The sequence below is a fragment of the Mercenaria mercenaria genome, chromosome 2, assembly GCF_021730395.1.
Source record: "Mercenaria mercenaria strain notata chromosome 2, MADL_Memer_1, whole genome shotgun sequence".
Taxonomy (NCBI): Eukaryota; Metazoa; Mollusca; class Bivalvia; order Venerida; family Veneridae; genus Mercenaria; species Mercenaria mercenaria.
Genome location: NC_069362.1, coordinates 51231666 through 51250458, shown reverse-complemented (window position 1 = coordinate 51250458; position 18793 = coordinate 51231666). Strand labels below are relative to the sequence as shown.

General features: G+C 33.2%; 1 protein-coding gene across 4 annotated transcripts in view; it reads right to left on the bottom strand.

Moving 5' to 3' along the window:
- LOC123563945 (netrin receptor UNC5C-like) overlaps nt 1-18793 on the bottom strand; it is a 150566-nt gene that overhangs the window by 10139 nt on the left and 121634 nt on the right. For 3 of the 4 annotated variants that reach the window (XM_053536581.1, XM_053536579.1, XM_053536580.1), the window contains exons 4-9: nt 15278-15458; nt 10516-10683; nt 6735-6896; nt 4795-4869; nt 3248-3304; nt 1415-1576 (exon numbers count right to left, since the gene is read on the bottom strand). In XM_053536581.1, coding sequence (XP_053392556.1) covers nt 1415-1576; nt 3248-3304; nt 4795-4869; nt 6735-6896; nt 10516-10683; nt 15278-15458 — 805 coding nt within the window. The remainder of the gene's footprint in view (nt 1-1414; nt 1577-3247; nt 3305-4794; nt 4870-6734; nt 6897-10515; nt 10684-15277; nt 15459-18793) is intronic. The other variant, XM_053536582.1, reaches the window with a different exon arrangement.

Below are 18793 nucleotides of genomic sequence, written 5' to 3'. Positions count from 1 at the left end.
TCTTAATTTTACAGTGTTATTTTTGCCAGCACTGATTTTATTTCTACATTGTAATATTATGATAAATTTTGTATATAAGCTCAAAATTGACTGTAAATGAATAGCAAACTTCTTTGATATTTGGTGAAAATATAAACATGTCTACAGTAAGCAATAAAGAAAGCTAGGCACAGTTGTTTTTTTCCATTCTCCTTCCTATATTTCTAATTAAGCTGTAATTTGCCTGAGTGTATTCATTTCTTGTGACAAACATATTTACAACATTATAAATATATTTAACGTCAACGCAAGAATGAATTTTACTCTACTTATTTCAATTATCAGCAATCTATCATAATCTTCTCGATAAACTGACGCAATTTCTTTCCATGCAATTTTATTTATATACTCGCTAAGGTAATTCTGCCTTTGTTCCGATTATACTTTGAAATTTATAACTTCATTCATAAACATATATATGATATATATTTATCTTTTCGCTTTTTGCATGTTAAACATCATGAGCAGTCAACCAGTAATAACGTTCGGTTAAAAGCCTTTTTTCAACGAAAACAAATCGCTTTTTGTACAAGACTGCAGGTGTTTAATATAATTTCAAACCTTTTCCCCATTTTTCATCAAATAATCTATAAATGGAGAAATTAATAAACCCTTTCAGGCAAAAGAAATATTCTGCAATTGACTGATTGCGTTTTTGTCCTCAGACCACCCATAAAATTGATGCAACATATCCACCAAAGGACTTAAACACCTCTATAATTGCCGACTTGCACACAATTTTCCCCTCACAACTGATACATGTTGTAGGACATACTTTATCGCTGACAGTTTCATTACAAAATAGAAAAACTAATTTACTCTTTTCTCTGATTAGAACACTGCATTTTAACAGATGAAACAATGACATTTAGTGGCATTAAAGAGAGGAAAATTTATAGATTTTATGTTAATTACTGAGGATGTAACATTTTTTTTTATCACTGTCCATTAAACATTCTGATAGCAACTGACATACAATACTCTGGAAAATATGAAAAGTTTTTTGGTTTTTTTTTGCTAAAACAGGCCCCATTGCAAACATGCTACAACATTTATGTAGTATAATGAATGTAATTAGCAAGCGGAATCAGATGATTTTTTTTATCTATGTATAAAGGAGTGCAATTAAATGCAACTGATTAATATAAAGATGAATTATTTTGAATGACTTTACACAATTCTGTAGTGTTAATATCAACACCATTTTTTCTTTTACCAGCCAAAAACATTCTGCTAAATAGCAAAACATCTTTTCACATAAATATATCACTATCCTGGAAGTATAATATTTTTTTTGTTTTCAAAAAGTTTGATAAAAATATTTCATTCAAAAAGCTAGTTCCAACCGTAAATACAAATCAGAGTAAATTTTTACCTCCATTGGGTAAATGATCTCTATCACTTCTGTTTTGTTGGTTGTTGCGGCGCCTCACGATGATGATGATAACAACGATGACGATGATGAAAACGGCAATGGCGACACACAGTGCAATATATATGGTGATATTTTCGTTGCTCTCAGCCTCCTCCGTCTCGTCTACAGTAATAAAGAAAACAGACTTAAATTTGACAGCCTTAAACTTACTCAAAATAGTTATACATATTTCATTTATCATTTCCCCCTATTCTTTTAATCAAATTATAACAATAGCACCTATAAACAGTATCAATTACAGAAATAATTAATTGACACATTTACTAGCATGTCAACATTTTACAGTAATAAAGTTCGACGTCAAGATAACATGATGATCAATTTGTTATTCATATACTAAATGAGTTAATAAATTTTCATTAAAAAAAATACTGAAAATCAATTTTTCGATGATAAACAAATGATTTTATAGTAAATCAGTTTTAACAATAAGAAAATTGATATCAATAATATATAAATAGTTGCAAACACAGTAATGGAAATTGATTTCCTCCCAAACAAAAATATCAACAATTACCATTTCTCTCAAATGAAATGTTGATTGTTTCAAGAAAAAACAAATTTTTATTAGATTTAATCAGTTTGTACCTGCATTTGTACCCATTAGTTCAATATAAAAGCCGTGCAAATTATTCTTTAATATTTTAACAGCTTGCTAGAAACTGTGAACATGAAAGAATAGATTTTCAATTAAAGGTACTTATTTCAGGTTCAAACAAAAGCCATGGTAAAACACATTGTATTACTGTAACAGATGGTATAAAACATCCACTTGGAACACCAGATGTCATCTTAATATACATTTTTTTTACCTATTCGGTTACTCTTAACTGAAATATAGCTCATTTTATTTGTAAACTGACACCAAGTTGGCCACAAAGATTAATTAAAACACAATGAACCTAACAGAAATGGGCATAAACCTAATACAAAAATTAGGTATCAGTTTTAAATTATTGACCCAGACACAGAAATTACAATGATGCTATGCTACTTTTTCAGATTAAGTCTTAAATGCCCGGGTAACATTCTTAAATATATCAATGCATTCCAAATGTTTCAGCTTTCCAAATTCTGTTGTTTTTTTAAATTATTTTCATTATTTTGCAACTGTTATTTTTCTTAAATTAAACAGGTGTCTGACTGGTATTAACCACTAAAAATGTTTTACAATTACTATTAAACAGGGTTTCTCATAATCAACTATACTGCTAATATCTGTACAATGGCGGGGGAAATGCTATCACTCTTCCTTGACAATTATTAAACAAATGAAAAAATAATAGTACAACCATATGTGAAAACAAGACACAAATTGTGCAAAAACTATGTAAAGTTAGGTGGTCTCTGTGAAGGTGAACTATTCACTTCATAATTTTTTGCTGGTGTTTGAGGCTTTTGGCATACTTGCACTGACATTTTGACAAGACAAGGAATATAATTTAGGTCGAAAGTACTTCATCAAAAAAAAATGTCTTCAGTTATGTGTTTTTTCCCTTAACATTTGGCATGAGATTATTATTATCTTAAAAGAAAAACACTCAATATATCAATGAAGACCAAGTGAAAAATGTTTCAACCAAGATTTCCCCAAGAAATGAACCTCTTGCTTTTTTTGTATGACAGTCTTTTAACACCAATTTAATCAAATATGTGTAAAACGTTACAATGAATGTCTTAATAAGAATATCCACTTAATCTAACCATGTCTTGCTCAATCTTAAACACTTTCCAGGAGAATTTTCAGTCTTGTAGGTAAATTTTGGTACAAACCTTGTCCGGTTGGCTCCACGTCACTTGGTCCAGACGTATCTTTAGTAACAGAAGAATCTGAAACCACAAAAAAACATCAAAACTATAACGATTTGAAGTTATTACCATAAACAATGCAACTATACAGCAATTCGCAAGATTTCTTTACGATTCAAATGAGACATTACTTATTTCAGTATCAACAGTGTGTACAGCTTGATTTTATCCACTACCATGATATTAAAATCTATGATAGATCCCAAAATATCTGTGATAAAAGCAAGCTTGAGTCATTATAATAGAATTAACTACTGCTAATGCTGGAAACTGCAACAAAAATATCATCAGCATCATCTTTAATGCAAAAGCCTGCATAAATAAGTTATAACATCTTTTGATATAAGAGGCTTTCACCATCAATGAAAATTGATTTACAGAAAAGTACTAAAGAGGAATGTACTGCTGAAGTGTCTATTCAGAACTGCAAAACATCTTCTTACATGATGGCAGTGTACTTGTAATATAATTATATAACACATATTGAGTAATTAGACAGACTACATTATACAAATAATTAACACAAACTACTGAAGAACAGATACATTGACATGCTATAATGTGCACCTATTTTCTTATTCATTGCAATACATAACTTAATCAAATATATATCCTAAACTATTTAACAAAAAATCCTATTAACAAAAAGAAGTGCTGAAACAAAATCATGCAATTAGGCAAGTAAAACTAACTTAAAGGGTCTAAGGCACTATAAGTAACAAAACAGATAAAAATTTCTAGGCATTTCAATATTTGTTTGGTCTTCAAAAATAATGTGATATGTCAGAAACCTAATATTTATCCTACAAATCTTTCCAACCCATCTAATATTTTGATACTAAGGGAGGTGTAAGGTTAAAGACATACAGATATACTTCTGAACATAATATATGAAACTAAACAACAACACTATGCATTGTGAGCTAGGGTTTTAGTCAGGGGTCAAACCAAACACTCCTTCTCACTGGTCCAAAACATTAACCCTTTCCATCTTGAATGCAAAACAAAAATGCGTCCGACTCGTGTAATATTCAAAGAATAAACATGGATACAGTTTTAGCAATGATTCACAATTTAGTGTTAAATCATGCAGCAATATTAATCAACAGATCTTGCAGAATGGTACTTCCTCCCCTAACACAACACCCGGCCCAACCTCAAACACTGCCTTCCATTTCATACCATGACCTTTGCCTCCAACATGTACATAAAACTCAATTAATCAAAATATCATCTCCATTTTATTTAAGAATGTTATTAGTATAAGTAATTTGTTGTTACGTCTTGTTTTAAATTCACTATTTTCCTGATTATTGTAAAGCAGTACCACTTTGCAAGATGTCCTATAAATGCTGGCCATGTTTTTTGCTGACTTAAGGACACAAAAAGCAACAACCATTTCGTTATTTATACAAACATGCCATATTTTTAGCAAACATGTAACATGTGATGACAGGTTAGTATTCAAGTTTCCCATGAGGAGGGTTTTGACCTCTGACACTGACCCTTACCTATGTCATCAGCAACATTTGTTGCTGTTGGTACGGCTTTGTTGTTGTCATTGAGTATAATAGGCCCATGTGCATCTGTAACAGTTATATAAGTACATAAACATTCACATTTTCATGGACATATAGATTATTTCAAACTTAGCTGTTCCGTGGGTATGTAACTCAAAGGTGCTTTCAGGCTGGTATTTTTTCAGGAATGAGATATTCTATTTTATGATGGGCCATTTGTGGCAGGCTAAATATAGAACAGTCATCTGTCAAGGTTTTTGTTGGTTATTATGTATGATCAGAAAAGGGCACTGGGTTATTTCTCTTCTCAAACTTAGATATTTAAAATGTCAATAGTTTATCTGCTATGGAGTGAATCACAAACAAACAAATTAATCATACTTCATGACTGAACATTTCACTTCTAGCTGCATTCATAAGATTAAGTGACAAATCTCGGCAAGTGCAGCCCAGATAATTAAAACCTACTGTATGCAAATTTATGCAAAAGTGTACATTTTCACTCACGATAGTCGTGCCAGTGAGGCACATCATTGGAATGAACGGCACAATTTTTCCCACATTTAAATTCAAATTAAATATAAAACTGTTTCAATCACTAGATTATGACACTGACATGGCATATGGCATATTGATGCAAGATAGATGTATAAATTTTTATTGATGCAGTTTTATTTATTGATGCAAGATAGATGTATAAGCCAAGGTTTTATAATGCCTGTAATCCATTGTTCTTACCTTAAGAACCATTATCATTATACAGGAGTCTCTCTGTTTTATCCATCACTGATTTTAACCTATTCATTATTTTACTACATGCTTTTAGGCTTTTCAATTTATTGCTCTCTACAGACTTTTCAATGTGTTTTTTAAAGACAGGCTATCCAAAAAAACTATAAATTTTGAAAAAAGCTGATTTAATTACTGGTATATTTGCATAGGTGATTGATTATGGAGAAAACAGAGAACTGTATACCACAGTCACAGTCCCTGTTTTACCAACTATTCATTAACAAGAAGCAGGGAAGGTAATGATGAATAATAAATACAGCAAAAAATATTTCCCTGGCTCTTATGTTTTCCTGTTACTTTGGTTCTGTTCTAGGAATGTTTAACAAGGTCTGAGATTTGGCTAATTGAGCATGATACCTGGATTATAGAAGAGTAAAACCAGAAGAGTTCCAGCAATGTAAACTCCATTAGTGTGCTGGTTACAGCTAATTTGAGACACAGTCTGGCTAATACAAGGCACAGTCTAAGGGGGTAATGGCTGAGATTGTTTACAGGCTGGTTAAAGGATGTTTACTCCCCCATATCATCATTAGATGTCATAACCTTTTTAACAAAATTACAGGTGGGTCTAACAGATCACCAGGTAAGCATTGTTTTCTCTTCCATCATCATTTCATAGATCTTCAATCAACTCTTATTCAAACATTGTTTACATATCTTACACAGATTGTGGGCCATCTTTGATTTATAAAAACAAAAGCTGATTTTCTAGGGAAAATATATGAAAGCACACTGGTACATCATTTTTACCTTGAAGTATGTTAAGTGTAAGATAAGAAAGCAAGAGTCTCCAGAATTTCTCTGTGAGTACTGACTTGTATGAATGTCATTACAAATGGTAATAATTTCTTGTGAATCTGTTAACATCACAAATGATGTCAAGTAGTTATCATCTGCTTTAGAATAGAATAGAATTTTTCTCTCTCTTTCATTGCAATATCTTTTCAATAAATGACTAAGAAAAACGTTTGTTTTTTAGTTGGGTTCAAATTCCAACTAATAAAATCTTCATTAAAAGCCCAAAAGATACTTTTGTAATGACAACATACTTTGCTACTTTTCAGAAAAAGTCATGTCAGAAATTCATCTAATTCCTTCACCTTTATCACTATGCCCGGAGAAACATTGCATGGTCTTACCTCTGCACATTCCATTGGTACAGTTCTGGGTGTCAAGGTCGTTACCATGGCAATACACACCACCATTTGCTGGTGATGGTTTATCACAGGCTCTGCGACGATGATGGATACAGTCAGTGTTACATGTAGACCAGGAAGACCAGTGACTCCATAAACCATCCACTGAAAACAAAAAGACCAGTACACACTTATAATTTGTGTGACTATCAAACCAAGTTGGCTGGCCTGGGCCTACAGCTGAGTTTGCATTAAGGTAGATTCTACAGCAAATATACAAGACCATCAGCTTTAGAGTTTTGTTGCAGCTTTACAAATATCACAAATGTTTCAACTGCTGGTGCTTCAAAGACCGCTGTCTCCAATATTTCTATTTTCATCTCCAGTGGTGCTTTTATGTCTGCAAATGCATGAAATGTTGTTCTTCAAGTGCAAACAAATCTAATATGTTTGAAGCTCTGCAAATGCTGACTGAATCAATGATAATCAATATTTATTTAGTGCCTTTGAAGCAAACATTGTAACATATTTCTAGTACTATTAAGACAACAGCTTGCAGAAACATTCAGTCAAAGCTTTTTTATCAATATAGTATATCTTCACAGTGAGGACAAAAGGTCATTTCAGAAATACATTAAACTGGAAGTAACCTTATCAAAATTAAAAAAGGAAAGTAAAATTAATTGAAGGGCACAACAAATGATAAAGATAACTATAAAATAGCAAAGGTACATTGGAGAGATTGGATTAACATTTATTGCCATCATCCATCTTGAAGACCATTAATCATTTCTGACAATGTTAAGATAACTTATAGAAAAGGTTTTTACCAGGCCAACAAAAATAATTACCTTTACCATGACTAGCATTATCTCATCTCAACTTTTTGTGTTTAAAAAAATATAAAATGTGAAAGATGACTTTTATACTGGTGTTGTAAAAGTTGAAAAATTCGCGGGTATTTCAAAATGTAAGTTTGTAGTTTAGTACCACTACAAAGATTTGTATCTTAGCAATATATTACATTCCTTCTTACAACATATTGTCTGTGCAAATAGCTATTTATATTTCAGACATAAATGTTTAAGTACCTTTAGGATTGGTTACCCCCTCAAGGGGAATTAAAAAAACAACTTTTCCTAGTTTACATAACCAAAACTGTTTAGAGACTCTTGTTATATAAATTGTTGGTACTTGTATCTAAGAGTTTGTCTTGTAAAACCAAGAAAACACAATTATCCGCGACTAAACGTCTGTACTGGAGTGTTTGTTAATGTATTTTATTGCTTGGAAGACAGACAACACAAAAACTTTGGTGTCTTTTTTATCCACTTTACAAGTATCTTGTTAATATGTAACATAAATCATTTATGATTATACATTGAAAAGTTAATGATCTTTTTGTGTAAGCTATTGATTAAATATTTATTCTGCATACGAATGACATATGGTCATGATCGAATGCTGAGTATTTTTAAAAAATGCAGCAGTTTCTTTACATATATATGTGCGCGGCCCAAAAGGAACACAAGCTGTAATAACTTTTACTCCTACACTTCTGAGTCAGAGGGTACAACTCTACCCTAAGCTGTTGTGAAACTACGTACAGTTTTGATAATACTACTGAAACAGACTTTATTAAAAAGTCCATTTTTATTAATGCAATAATCGTATAAGCATCAGTATTTCATTAATTGTTAATTACAAGATTAATTTAACCATCAAAGACTTGCAATATTCACTCAAAGTGCATATTAATAACACCTACATGCGGTTAATAATCTTAAACCTTGTATAATTAACTCAAGTTCAATCTCCTAGATACAAATACATCAGACATATCTTCATACATGTACATGTACTTATATACAGTAATTACTAAGGAAAAATGGGTAGAATAAAAAAAATAATCCAATTTTCAGGAAATATCTGTGTACAAATTATTATTTAAATAGTAAGGTAATTCATTGACAAACTATAAAATATTAGAACAATGATAATTTACATGTATACAGAAGCTATGTGGAACCACAAGCAAGAAATAATGCAACGTGTGTAGAAAACTATTTCAATGATTCCCGCCATCAGAAACAGTGCCTTTTTCAATCAATGTCATCACAATTGGTGTATAGAAATATATTTGTTTCCTATTTTTGTGATGATGTGAACAAATTCCCTATAGCAATTTCTGTGAACTACTTCTTTCGTCCTTTACAGAAATGACAATCCATTACTCAGATGATACATAAGAAACTTTCTGCGAATGGTTAAAAGCAGTTTTCATATAACCCATGTGGGTGCCTTTATTTCTATGATGAATTGTACGAAACATTGTCATTCTGATGTATTATACCCAAATGGGAATAGATGGTGCTGTCAAAATGAGCAATGAGCGGTAACAGCTCCGTAACAACTCATATTCTTGTATCAAGGAAAAAATCACATCTTTCACAACCAGTAGTAGTTATATCTATAATAAATAGTAGGTTATTCTTCAAAACAAAAATTTCCAATCTGTAAAGCCTAACAAATTAATTGTCATCTTGAGCTAGTGCTATGTAATGCAATACAGAGTCTTTTCTTTCTTTGACACGATCATTAATAATGATGTTTCAATGTTCAAATTGTACCACTGAAACTTTACAAACTCAAGGTCTTGTAAGCTTGAGAAAAGAAAACCAAACAACAGTTTAAACAACTTGGAGATATTCTGGGGTTGCCCTTGTTTTAAATTATTTGTTCTTTTTCCATTTGAAATATGATTACTGAAGGTCTACCTTTTCAATTTTTTTATCAAAGTATATCAACTGATCTAAGCTGTGTCAGTGTGTGTACTCAATAGATATTTTCTCTCTATTGAGGCTGGTACATGACAAGAGGCACAAAACTGAAATTGCTATAAATTATACATAATTTGAGCCAATGTCAAGAAAAAAAATTCTATAAACTTTTTTCAGGCTTTTAAAGTGCCTTTCTGTTACCATCAAACAGGGAACACACAAGGAGTACAAAAGAGGAAGACAAAAACACCAGGCTTGAGGCTTTATTTCATTACCCGTTTTAATGAAAACCCGATGGTAGACCACTTATCATCTTGTTTAAAACCCATATATAATTTACATATCATGTGCAAAAATGCCAAGACTGTTGCTTAGGAATAAGATCTTGTTCTCCATGTACCAAAATGCCTGTTTGGGTCAATTTCATTTGATTGCAGCAAAGCTAAGAAAAACAGGAAAATCTTTTGAAGAACAAATGAATTATCCCCTAGCTTTTCTTCTAACCTATTGGGAAATTACAGGATGGATTTAGAACAAATTCAATTGGTTTTGTATTACAAAGATGTCGGACAGTTTAAAACCGTCAAGAAACAGATTTTTGTTTCATCAATAATATTTAAGCAGATTTTAAGCAATTATGTAAAACTTTAGGGAAGATAAGGTTGCCAAGAACTGCTTCATTGCCAAGGGCAACAGCTATAGTGCAAACATTGGTAATAAAACTTGTTAATTCTGGGACCTATAGTCACACCTCACTACAATGGCTATTAGTTAATACACCTTGAACTCTCATTTCTGCTGACAGAAGACCAATTCAATCATCTTGAATCTGCTTATGTGATGAAAGTAAGTATTTAAGTTCCTCTTTTTTTTAGTTTAAGTGCCTATTTGTGCATTTTTGTAGCAAACATTAATCAAAGAGACCAATTTCTATACATTTTAAGAAAGCCTTCTGTCAGATTCCCCCTGTACATGTTAGTGATAATTTTGTTAAGATATAATACCTGGACATATTGAAGTGCATGATTCTCTTTGGACAGATTCCCCAGGGCAACCATTTCCTCCACCTTTGGGTGCTGGATTGCTGCAGGAACGCTGCCGTTTCTGTATGCCACGCCCACATGATGCCGAACACGCTGTCCACTGTGACCATGTCGACCAACCACCATTCACTATAAACATAAAATTAATCATTATCACAGCTTTTCCGATTCTCCATTTTATACCTGCAAAATTGCTCACAAATATGGATGAAAATTTAGTTAATTTTGAATTAATTCTTTCAGCATGATTGTGAAGAAAGCTTCATGTTTATTTGGAAGAAACAGTATGGAGTTTTTGGTTGTGACTGAAAAGGTTCAAACTGATCATGTCCTGGCTGAGAAGCCAGTAAGTTTCTTAGCTTCAATAATACCCCTCCTGCTAAAATTGTAACTTTGTAAACTGTTTTTATGTAAAGAAACGTGTTTATATAAATAACTTTCATTTCAGACAGCATAATTCTGCCTTTTTAAAGGTTGGCGACAGGAAAGTATCTTACAAAACCATTATTTGACTTGAGGCTAATTTCCCCTTGTAAACTATAGACAGAGAGACTAGACACTACTATGTTAATGGTTATAATTACTTTTTCAATAAATTTGGGAAAGTTCACATTATGGATTAAGCAATTTTTATTTATGATTCACAAGCCAAATCAATGTCTTGGGGTGTAAGTTGACAGCAGTTTATATTGAAAGCCCTGAGAAAATTGCAGGAAACAACAGGCACATTATTGGATTGCCTTGCAAATAATTGCACGCCAGCTTCAGAAAGTGGAGCTTTAAGTGATAATAGCGTAATTTAGCAGTAAATAATACATACATAAACAATCTCATAATGGGGAATGTAATCAAATAGTGTATGACAATAAAAATTGATCCAGAATATTTCCCTATCATAATTACCATATTGTCTTAAAGTCTCATTATTTATTAATACAAACATAAACAAAACCTGATGCACATCTGAATTATTATTCTCTTGACTCAAAAAAGAAATGGAATTAATTCTTTCTGCAATGAATGCACTGATTAGATCTTTTTTAACCATTAACAATTTAAGGCAAGACATTCACTTCATTAAAACAGTGCAGCCTTCTAAATAAAATTCTTAATGGAATTACATTTAATCAGCGTGTTATGATAACTTCGGGCAATACATGAAATTTATACTATTGTTTTAATCTATGATTTTGATGGAAAATCACTGGAATCAGTATGAGTGCAAGGCATACAATTACATGAAGAACATTAGAATACCATCAAAGCTGAACTAAAAGTCCGTATTTTGCATATCAAATCATCCCAGGTAATGCACTCACATCAATTTCAAGAGGTATTTTGCTAATCTTAATTAACACTTGGTATAATAACCAGCCCTAGGCTAAAACTATTACATTTCATGTAATATGTATTCAGCTGTCTACTCGCATCATAATGTTGTAGACCTAAGTGAGTATGACTTTCATATGCCATATGGTACCTTGAGCAAATAGTGTCTGCACTAGCCAAGGAAAGTGTTGCAATAGACTGCGATTCACTGCAGACCTGAAGCCCCTTTATAAATTACATACTCATCAAGCACAACAAAAAAGAAAATGTCGGCATCGCCCCCCTCAAATCAGATGGTCTTACCTACACGGACCCCATCCAAAAGGCTACTATCTTAAACAAACAATTTGAATCTGTCTTTTCCCCTCCCCAGCCCCTTAGTCTGAAGCATATATGTTCCAACGTTCTCTCATCCCCAGTCTCCAAGATGAATAAGATCCAGGTCACCACTGAAGGTGTGGAAAAACTGCTCCATGGCCTATCCCCACATAAAGCCTCAGGACCTGATGAACTATCCCCACGCATCCTAAAAGAACTCCACCATGAAATTGCTCCTGTACTTGCCCATATATACAGGTTATCTCTCGAATCTGGCCTAGTACCCAGTGATTGGAAAAAAGCCACTGTAGCCCCTGTATTTAAAAAAGGTCTCAAGTCTAAACCTAGTAACTATCGCCCAATTTTCCTAACTTGCATTGCTTCTAAACTCCTTGAACACATTGTTGTTTCCAATCTTATGACCTATTTTGACAAGCATAAGCTATTTAGCCAGTTCCAGCATGGCTTTAGATCAGGTCACAGTTGTGAGACTCAGCTCATTAATTTCACTCAGGAACTTTACAATAACACTGAACAGGGTCAACAAACAGATGTTATTGTCATGGACTTCTCCAAGGCGTTTGACAATGTCGATCACATAAGACTAATTAATAAACTACAAAGCCTTGGTGTCAACCCACAAATTACCAATTGGGTCAAATCTTTCCTGTCCAACCGATCCCAGAAAGTCGCTGTTGATGGTCATTTTTCCAGTGAACTTCCTGTACTGTCTGGAGTTCCCCAGGGGTCTGTTCTTGGGCCATGTCTCTTCCTGGTATATATCAATGACTTACCAGACTCGGTCAAATGTAACGCAAGAATGTTTGCAGATGACACCATAATATACCTTACCATCAACTCCATTTCAGATAGTGTATCTCTGCAACAAGACCTCATTAACTTAGAAACCTGGGAGAAGACATGGTCCATGGAGTTCAACCTGGACAAGTGTGAAGTCCTTAGAATCTTTAGAAAGAAAAATCCCGTGGTCTACCCCTACAAACTTCACAACATAGAGTTAAAAACTTGTGCGGCAGCTAAATACCTAGGCATAACCATTTCCAAAGATCTAAACTGGTCCAAACACATTGACAATATCACTTCCAAAGCAACTTCCACTCTTCGCTTCATACAACGGAATGTGAAAACTGACAATAAAAAGGTCAAAATTGCTGCCTATAACACCTATGTCCGCCCTCAACTTGAGTACTGTTCAAGCGTCTGGCATCCTTGGCAAAAAACCCTCACTAGCAAAGTCGAAAATGTCCAAAGGTCAGCTGCTAGGTATGTCATGTACGACTACAGTTACACCAGTAGTGTTACACAAATGCTGAAAACTTTAGAATGGAATACACTCCAATATAGAAGGTTACACAACTCATTAGTAATGTTTTATAAAATAAGGACCCAGACAGTTGCAGTCGATCAATCTCATCTTATTCCAACTAGAAACCTAAATTACTTAATCCCCATGTCTCACACTCAGTACTTTTCTAACTCCTACTTCCCAAGGACCATCCGTCTCTGGAACTCCCTACCAACTTATGTTAAATCCAATCTGACTAAAGTACATCTCCTATATTACGCTACGCATAGGATCTGAAAACGACCTATTCATTGCCTCGTTCTGACGGCTCTTTCGCTAGCCAATCAGAGCCTAGCTTACAACATCTTGCAAATCTACATGTAGCACTGACTTTTGATATATACAATTCTTATGTCGTAATGTATCAGATAGCCGGTTAGCTCAGTCGGTAGGCCACTTGCTTTGTAAGCGAGGGGTCCCGGGTTCGAGTCCTGGAATATCCGCATATTTTTCTTATCCTTTGACAATCGAACAAGTCGTCTGATTGGATAACATAAAAATAGCTATAATGGAAATCCAAAATATACAGAAGACGAATGTGAATAGGTCGTTCTCAGATCTTCGTTTAGAAGATCAAGTACTTTAGTCAGATTGTGTTAAATCTAGCCCCAGTCTTGGTATCTTTAGAGAGAGGCTGGCGGTGGTCAGTATGTAATTCTATTGCCTCTGCCCCATTTTAACTGTAGCATACTGTCTTTTTTTAGCTTTTATTATTTTAACATTGTAACATATCATTTCTTTAACAACTGTTTCTCTGACAGCGCCGCCCAGTGATAGTCGGAAATCGACGGTTGGGTGAAAGATGTAGAGGTAGATACTGGATTCAAGCAATTTGAACAAAAAGTATCTTTAATGTCTATATTTTGTAACAATGGTAATACTAACCCTAACCTTTAGTCAGTAAATTAAACATATTATACACTAAATGCGTGCGGACATGCAATAATTTGCTTATTTTTGCCGTGCGCTCCAACTGATAATCACTTCTGGACATGTGCAGAAGACCGCTCCAGCTCTGCAATGAGCAACATTGGTTGCGATAGAGCTGGCAAAAACATGCTTAATTACTCTACATACAGACTGATTTGTTGAACAATTTATACATCAATTTACAGATCAAAATGATTTCCTGTCCTCCTATTTTATATTTTATAAATGTATTACATATAAGTTTAAAACTGAAACATTACTGATTCCACCATTTGTTCTCTATTTACTTCTTCCTGAATAAATGAAGTGTGTATTGTTTAGAAACTTTTCAGGATATTTTAAGCTGACAAGGATGGCATCATGCCCCACGAATTAACACAATGATTACATAATCTAATAAGTATTTTGGGCATAGGCTGCTAGTGTAACATGCGTTTTTCCACATATTCAACTGCAGGCCTAATGCTGGCTGACAGAAAACATTTGTTTCTATATACATGACATGCCACGGCTGTGTTGTGGCCTGACATAAGCTATTCATTATATCACTGCATATCAATTTTTTCTCACACATGTTTACACATTCTGCTCAAATTTTGCAATTTTTTTTGCCTGGAAAAGGACGAAAACTTGCTCTACATGCATTTTAAATTTCATCTCACTTTGAAAACAGTTTTAACCTTTCATTTTTACGTTATGCTGGATTGGTATTGTTAGTCTACTATAAATCTGAAGAGTGTGGGCCACTCAATGAAAATTGTAAATGACAACAGACTTTACCATAGACAACAAGCTGTACTGTTCTGCTGTGAACATGTCTGACCATATTGCGGGCACCACACGTGTAGTTACCCGCATCACTAAGTCTTGCTTGGTTGATGATTAGGTTGCCTTCACTGGCAATAATGAAGTTGATATCGCTCTGTGCATCTATCTCGTTGCCATTCTTCAGCCAGAATACCTGAATTAAAGCATTTTGCTAACTGTTAAAATATCAAAAATTTCACAAAATAAATTTAAACCATGTTTGCATTTTAACAAAAACAGTGTTTAAGTGAAAAATCAGAAATAGTTTTTCTTATTTTCATATAAATTATATGCTAGTTAAACTTATATTTAAGTAATTTTAATAGCATCTTGTTCCATCTGTCTAATACCTGGAGATCAGTGTCGGTATTAAAGGGCAGTAACTCAAACATCTTAGATATCTCACTTTAGATTCAGACCATTAACAAGACAATTTGAGTTGCAACCATATCATTTCCCAGGAAATTTCAGTTTCCCAGCTTTTCCCAAATGAAAAATTAGCATGTTACAGACACTGATCATTTCAAAGAATATAGCATTTTTATACATTATGTAATTCATCATAATTTACAATTCGTTCAAAATGACTGTAAATGATAAATCACATTATGAAAAAGGCAACCTGCCAGTATTACTCTCTGTAGTACTGCACCAAAGGCTCATTTTACGCTAACATCCCGGCTGAATTATTCTGAAGTCATTAGTTATACAATTAAATCGGTAAAATGATGAAGATAATCTTCACTGATTATGCCTTTTTTTGTGATGTAAGCTCGCAGCTGTAAGTCCTACTATTGTTCCGTGAAATTTGACAAATCATCTAAAATTCAAGTAGGCGCAACCGCTTGCATCTGATATCAAAATACTTATTTAATACTGCATGTCATATGAAAAATTCTTTGTATTGAGAACAAGAAAAATGTGCATGTAATCCAAATATATGAAACAAGATACCAACACAATGCCTTTTCTTTCACTGTAATTCATTTATTTGCTATAGATTTACTTTTCTGATTACAGGCCTAGACATTTCAAATCTGCATTAATGCATCTTTGAATTAGTACATTTTACAAGAGTGATTGAGTTTCAAGGCACAGATTAAAAATAACCATCTTCCTTTCTATTTTATGAAATCTGAAGAACATGTAAAGAAAGGCAAAATGAATGTAAAAAACTAAAAGACCAACAAGTTTTGGTTCATTCATAAAACTGAAGTTAATCAACCAAAAGAGCCTTGTAAAGGCACAAGATAATTATGGAATACAATCATTTCAACTAATCATCACCAAAACTTGAAAAATGATCCTTTTTATTGAGGAACACTGTCTACAATTTCTTCTGCATGGATTTGTGAAGAAAATAGATAGCAATCTGCACACAGATAATCTTCTCTAATTAAAGAAATTAAAACTTCACTAAAATAAGCAGAATGAGGGATAATCGGTAAATTCCCATAATTCCCTACAATTTGAATATATGCCATTATGATCATAGACATAGCAAACGATTTTGACTTTTTACAAATATTAATAGCCACTTAGTTCTGCATTATAAACCAATATGTTAAGTTTACCTTATAATTATAAATTCTTCCATCCTTTCAGATTTTAGCTGATAACTGATTCAATTTCAAGCTTTGCGATTTACTAAAATTTATCGCCTCTCATCGCTTTTCAATATTTTCTTTTTCAACTTAACTACATTCATGTTTGATTTCTTTTCACATAATGAAAAAACATTATAAATGCTTAAGGTTATCTTAGAACATCTATCTAAACATAAAATTAACTTTTCTTCTGCAATACACTGCAGGCAAAACTGGCAGATGGAGTACCATATCTTAATTATATTTTAATTGACAGCTCCTTACAAACTACAGGCCAGCTACAGGCCACAAGCCATGCACTGATATTCCAAACATATTTTATATTAATGTCAAAAGTAAAAATAGATCAATACCAGCTGCAAAATCAGAAAAGTGACCACCATTAGAAATCTATTATCACAAAATTATTTTCCAATCTTAACAGTTGTAAACAAAAAACATCCATCAAGGCTGTTTTCATTCAAAATGAACAGAAAAAAAGCCCAGATCATCCTTTGTTACCTCACAATTTGGAATTAAACAATTTTTGTGAAAAATTACTAAATTATTTCTCCAGTAACTTTTATATAATCCCAACCATTATAAGTCAAGGATTTTTTTAATTCATTCAGAACTGGAAATAAAAACCAGGAAAACATACCATAAATCTCTCATCATGGTACATTTTAATTCTTAACTCAAATCTTACTTTAATCCCTACATCTGTGTATTACATGTAGAAAGATTAAAAAACAGAAAGACTCCAGAGATTTTGTGATGAAACATCCTCCCCTGTTTTGTAAACCTATAGGATTTCCAAACTGTAAAAACATTTTTCTGCCCCCCTGGTATGTGTTTAAATTCCAGCGCTATGTTTATGCCTATTTTCAATCTGGAAAAAAGCTACAAAAACTGTCTTGTAAGATTTGCTCTTCTTTGATGGTCAGAGAACAAGGGCCATTATTGAAAATTTAGGAGTTTACAATAATAAACAATCAGGCCAATGACATTTTTTTTATAGCAAAAACACAGAAATGTTTCAAGGTGATTTGCTTTTGGTATGAATGTAGAATTTGAATGCATGTATGTACGAAACCCACTTTTTAACAATCCTAAATCCCATTAGCCAAGTCTACTATTTTATTGCTACTTCTCCTCCCAGACATAGTTTTTGTCACGGTTTGTTACGAATCCGGAGCAACCCATGCTTTGTTTTAGCAAAACATCAAAGTGAGGCCAGGTACAACCAATGAATCAAGATTCGAAATTCAGATTGTCATAATTACTTTAACATGGATCATAAAATATATATTCCCATCAAATCACACACCTAAAACTAGTTTGTCGCTAAGCCAAAAATATGCTGAAATGTTGTTTTGAATGATCATTTTTGGATGAAATGAGCTGTAAAAGTCATAATGTACAGAGCAAAACTAGCAGCAAAATATAAGGTTTTGGGACAGAACTTATTAATCAGCCAGGTGGGCTGTGGGGTTTAATTACTCTTCATGTAACTTTCTGTCATTTAGCAACATTTTATGTTGATATAATGTTTTGTTCTCAAAATCTGCCTTTGTTGCAACAGAGCGAAATTAGTGATGAAAACAGAACATTATTTTAGGACCATATTTTTGTTTTCTGAGAGAACAATGAAACTTGTGTGATCCTGTATGATATTAACCTTTACCCTGCTTAATTTCTAAAATGGACTGGTCCATTATTCAATTTTTGGTAATACCATTTATTATTCGAAGGGATGTTCACTCAGAAGTTACTGACTAAATAGTGAACAGTACAGACCATGGTCAGCCTGCACGTCCGTCTTGGTCTGCACTAGCTGCAAAGGCATAATCACTTGCTGCCAGCAGGCTAAAGGTTAACAACTATCACTGTATTCTGCCTG